Source organism: Corvus brachyrhynchos, unplaced genomic scaffold (assembly GCF_000691975.1).
Source record: "Corvus brachyrhynchos isolate BGI_N302 unplaced genomic scaffold, ASM69197v1 scaffold212, whole genome shotgun sequence".
Classification (NCBI taxonomy): domain Eukaryota; kingdom Metazoa; phylum Chordata; class Aves; order Passeriformes; family Corvidae; genus Corvus; species Corvus brachyrhynchos.
Window position 1 is genome coordinate 147,802 of NW_008236768.1, and position 5,286 is coordinate 153,087.

Genomic DNA, 5,286 nt, shown 5'->3' on the forward strand with positions numbered 1-5,286 from the left:
TGCTGGAAGTCAGGATTCCTCACCTGAGCATGGAAAACTCAGCCTGGCAGAGAATTCCTTGTTTTTTGGAGGGATTTCTCTCCTGGATTTGTGGCTGTAGCTGGTGCAGGAATTGTGTCCGAGTCCCGAATCCGGAATTTCCAATCCCGATTTCCATAGGGAGGTGCAGCTCCAAAAGGAGAATTCCTGTCTGCACCTTCCCTCTCCCAGGATTAAATCCTTAAAATCAGAGATTCCTGGGAATGTTCAGGAACACATCCAGGGGAGGATATTCCAGCTGGGATCAGAGCTTTGTGATCCTGCAACTCCTGGCATCGCTCCATGCCCAGAAATGTTGGGATTTGATCCCACTTGGAGTATTCCAAAGGTTTTTTTTTAGGTGAATCAGCTGCTGGTTGGACTTCCAAACAAAATATTTGGGAATTGGGAATATTCCCGGGTGATTTTTTGGGAGGGGAGAGCCTTGTAGAAACGGAAAAGAGCTTTTCCAAGGATTTCTGCTCCTCTGTCCCGGGATTTATCCCACTGGGAATGTGGTTGTGGGTTCAGAGATGTCCTGGAGTGAAATTCCAGAATCCTGGAATCTCTGGAGCTCCTGGGCTGGAAGAATGCCCCAAGGATCATGGAGGATCCAAGCGGACGGGACAGGGAATCAGAATTCCCAAAGGAAAGGCAGGATCTGCCCATGCCGGGGGGATGACCCATCCCTGCTGCTCCTGGAATGGGTGAGGAAAGATGGGATTGATCCCATCTGGGGCCATTCCAGAGGGAAGGAAGTGGGGATTGGCCGTTCCCCAGGGCGTGGAACCCATCGCAGGCACTGGGACGGGGGAAGGAGATCCAGCAACGCCTCGGGGGGACAATTCCCACGGGAATTCCCGGGGCAAAGGGAGCTCTGAGCGTTCCCTGTCCCGCTTTTCCCGCAGGGGCACCACGGCCGTGGACGGGGCGGGATTCGGGATCGAGCGCCCGGCGGAGCTCACCAAGGAGGACGACGAGTACGAGGCCTTCCGGAAACGCATGATGCTGGCGTACCGCTTCCGGCCCAACCCGCTGGTACGGGATAACGGGAATGGGATACTGGGAATGGGAATGGGATAACGGGATCAGAGCTGGCGTACCGCTTCCAGCCCAACCCGCTGGTACGGGATAATAATGGGATACTGGGAATGGGAATGGGATCATGGGCTCAGTGCTGGCGTACCGCTTCTGGCCCAACCCGCTGGAACGGGATAACGGGAATGGGCAACTGGGAATGGGAATGGGATCATGGGCTCAGTGCTGGCGTACCGCTTCTGGCCCAACCCGCTGGAACGGGATAACGGGAATGGGCAACTGGGAATGGGAATGGGATCATGGGCTCAGTGCTGGCGTACCGCTTCTGGCCCAACCCGCTGGAACGGGATAACGGGAATGGGCAACTGGGAATGGGAATGGGATCATGGGCTCAGTGCTGGCGTACCGCTTCTGGCCCAACCCGCTGGAACGGGATAACGGGAATGGGCAACTGGGAATGGGAATGGGATCATGGGCTCAGTGCTGGCGTACCGCTTCTGGCCCAACCCGCTGGAACGGGATAACGGGAATGGGCAACTGGGAATGGGAATGGGATCATGGGCTCAGTGCTGGCGTACCGCTTCTGGCCCAACCCGCTGGTACGGGATAACGGGAATGGGATAATGGGATACTGGGAATGGGATCATGGGAATGGGATCATGGGCTCAGTGCTGGCGTACCGCTTCTGGCCCAACCCGCTGGTATGGGATAATGGGATAATGGGATAATGGGATAATGGGATACTGGGATACCGGGAATGGGATAACGGGAATGGGAATGGGATCATGGGATAACAGGAATGGGATCATGGGCTCAGAGCTGGCGTACCGCTTCTGGCCCACCCCGCTGGTATGGGATCCTGGAAATGGGATAACGGGAATGGGAATGGGATCATGGGCTCAGAGCTGGCGTACCGCTTCTGGCCCAACCCGCTGGTATGGGATCCTGGGAATGGGATAACGGGAATGGGATACCAGGAATGGGATCAGAGCTGGCGTACCCGCTGGTACAGGATACCGGGATAACGGGAATGGGATAACGGGAATAGGAATGGGATCATGGGATAACGGGAATGGGATCGTGGGATCAGTGCTGGCGTACCGCTTCCGGCCCAACCCGCTGGTACGGGATAACGGGATAATGGGAATGGGAATGGGATAACAGGAATGGGACCGCTTCCAGCCCAACCTGCTGGTGAGGAATGGGATCGTGGGAATGGGATAACGGGATCCTGGGAATGGGAGCGGGATGGTGCTGCTGTGCCGCTTCCAGCCCAATCCCAGCCAATCCTGAGGATTTTCCCGTTGGTTCTTTTTTCCCTGCAGAACAACCCCCGGCGACCTTACTACTGAGGAGGGCTTCTCCCAAGAGTTTTCCCGTGAAATGTTATCCCAAACTTCATTATCCAGCTCTTCTTTCCCGATATTATCCGGCTGGTTTTGGAATCACCGCTTTCCCCACGGAAAAACCTCCCCAGGTGGTTTTTTTTTTGGACGTGGGGAGGGTTTGCAGCAGCACCAAAAATCCCCCAGGGATAATCCCAAGGACTCCCAATTTCGTGGAATTTGGGATTTTGGGGATCTGCCCACACACCAAACCCGTGCTGCTCCGGGGGGGGTGGATTTGATTCCTTTATTTTATCTTGGAATCCCAAATCCAAGGGATTTGGGGGAGTTTGGGGAACCAGTGCCTCCAGTTCTGCCTCTGGATGGGCGGATCCAGCACGGATCAGTTGGGAATTCCAGGATTGAGGGGTCCAGGGGGGGGATTTATTCCCTTCCTGAGGATTTTGCCAACACCTCCGGTGCTTTGGGATGACGAAGACCCAAAATTCCGGCCACGCTTGGGGAAAAATCCAACAAAATTCCAGCCACGCTTTGGAAAAATCCAGTTGGATTTTGTTGTCCTAAAAAAAAAAAAACCTCTGGAAATACAAATTTTCTTCATGGAGTCTGTAAATAAAATCAAACTTGTTTGTTCCTTAGGTTTAATCCTTGGAATTTTTGGGAAGAGGGAGATTTTTTTTAGGATGGGAGGCTGCCCCGGAGCTCTGTTTTCCAAAGATTTTCGGGGAAAAAAAGCTGGATTTGGTTCCTTTTCTTTTGGATACTTGATGTGATTCCTTGTTAATTATTTTCATTACAGAGTCGAGGCTTTGGATTTTAATTAAAGCATTTCCAAAGGGGGAGGGAGGGCGTTTATCCAGGGAAAACCCAAAATCTGGGAGCCTGGAGCCAGGAATTTTGGGAAAATTGGGAAATCCTGATAAGAACCCTGGTACCGCTCCAGGGCCCGAGGTCACCGCGCCGCCCTTGGATCCCCATTCCCGCCTGGATCCCGCTCCTGGGCTGCTTTTCCTGGGAATCCAGAGCCTGGAGCCCCCCAGGATTTGAGGAGGGGATTTGTGGGAGCATGGAGGGGTTTGGAAAATCGCTTTTATTCCAGGGGATTCTGGCACTCAGGGCATGAAAGCGTTGGAATTCAGGGAATTCCTGCTCTTCCTGGTGGGAATTCCAGGCTGATGGGCCACCACAGCCATCCCTAGGTATTCCGTGCTGCCAAAAGTCCTTTTTTTCCTAATTTTTTCCTAATTTTTTCCTAATTTTTTCCTAATTTTTTCCTAATTTTTTCCTAATTTTTTCCTAATTTTTTCCTAATTTTTTCCTAATTTTTCCCCTCCCTTTTCCTAATTTTTTCCTAATTTTTTCCTAATTTTCCCCCCCTTTTTTTCCCCCCTTTTTTCCTTATTTTTTCCCCACCCCAGCCTTGATTTCCTGACCCTCCTCTCCCGATCCTTCCAAGCATGGGATTCACTGGGAAAAGCTGGAAGTTTTTCCATCAAATCATCCCAAAATCCCTTTTTTTTTTTCTTTCCATCGCGTTTTTGTTTTTTGTTTTTGGGGTTTTTTTGTTGGTTTTTTTTGGTTGTTTTTTTGGCTGCTTTTTGTGCATTTTTCCGTATCCCCATCCCATTCCCAATTCCCGACGCCGAACCCCGTTTATTCCCAAGGTTTTTCCCGGCTGGATCCTTCCCTGTTCCCATTCCCAGGCGTGTCCCAGCTCCTCCCAAGGGAACAATCCCAGGGCAAAATCCAGCCGGGACAATTCCCCAGGAGCACGAGGGCCAAAGGGTGGCCGGGGCCGCATTCCCGAGGGATTTGGGAAGCAGGGAAAAGGCGGAGCGGCCGCCCCGGGGTGGGCCTGAGGAGGCTCGGGAAGTTTGGAATTCCTCTGGAATTTTTTCAGCCCATTCCCAGCCCTGGGATGCTCTTGCAGGGCTGGGAATTCCGAGCTCCCGGCGGGATGCGGAGCCCTTGGAGCGGCCGCTCCCGATCCCTCCAATTCCTCCCTAAAATCCGGGATAAAAGCTCGGGAATTCCGAGTTTCCAGCGAGATGTGGAGCCCTTGGAGCGGCCGCTCCCGATCCCTGCGATCCCTCTAAAATCCGGGATAAAGGCTCGGCTTTCATCCGCTCCGCTCCTTCGCTCTCCCGGATCTGAGGAGCTGCGTCCTTTAGGATCGCCGGGATGCACTGGAAAAGTGGGAAAAACCCTCATCCTTCTCGTTCTCGAGTTTTCCAAGTTCCTTGGCGTGGTTGGATCCTTCAGGGAAGCCCGCAGGGACCCTCGGACCGAGCCACGAGTGTCCAGCACTGACCCCTTCCCTGGATCCCTGTCCTTCCCTGGATCCCTGTCTTTTTTCCCTGGAATTCCTGTCCTTTTCCCTGGATCCCCATCCTTCCCTGAAATTCCAGTCCTTTTCCCTGGGATCCCTGTCCTTTTCCCTCGATCCCTGTCCTTCCCTGAAGTTCCTGTCCTTTTCCCTGGATCCCTGTCCTTCCCTGGAATTCCAGTCCTTTTCCCTCGATCCCCATCCTTCCCTGAAATCCCTGTCCTTTTCCCTGGGATCCCTGTCCTTTTCCCTCGATCCCTGTCCTTCCCTGAAGTTCCTGTCCTTTTCCCTGGATCCCTGTCCTTCCCTGGAATTCCTGTCCTTTTCCCTCGATCCCTGTCCTTCCCTGAAGTTCCTGTCCTTTTCCCTGGATCCCTGTCCTTCCCTGGAATTCCTGTCCTTTTCCCTCGATCCCTGTCCTTCCTCCCAGGCCCCTCCTGTCCCTCCCCTGCACCCCGTCCCTGCCCGTGTCCCCCCGTCCCTCCGCGGGCTCCCCGCCGGTGTCCCCGGTGCCTCGGGGCGGCTCTGTGGCTTTAAGGGCGCCGCCCGGGGGCGGTC

The 5,286-nt window shown here is 53.9% G+C and overlaps 1 protein-coding gene across 1 annotated transcript in view; it reads left to right on the forward strand.

The window, feature by feature from the left end:
- The window catches only part of SUGP1 (SURP and G-patch domain containing 1), a 24,563-nt gene extending 21,398 nt beyond the window's left edge, over nucleotides 1-3,165 (forward strand). Inside the window, exons 12-13 of the mRNA XM_017727504.1 lie at nucleotides 927-1,056; nucleotides 2,382-3,165. Of these exons, the coding sequence (XP_017582993.1) occupies nucleotides 927-1,056; nucleotides 2,382-2,408 (157 nt within the window). The 3' untranslated portion in view covers nucleotides 2,409-3,165. The remainder of the gene's footprint in view (nucleotides 1-926; nucleotides 1,057-2,381) is intronic.
- The last annotated feature ends 2,121 nt before the right edge of the window (nucleotides 3,166-5,286 follow it).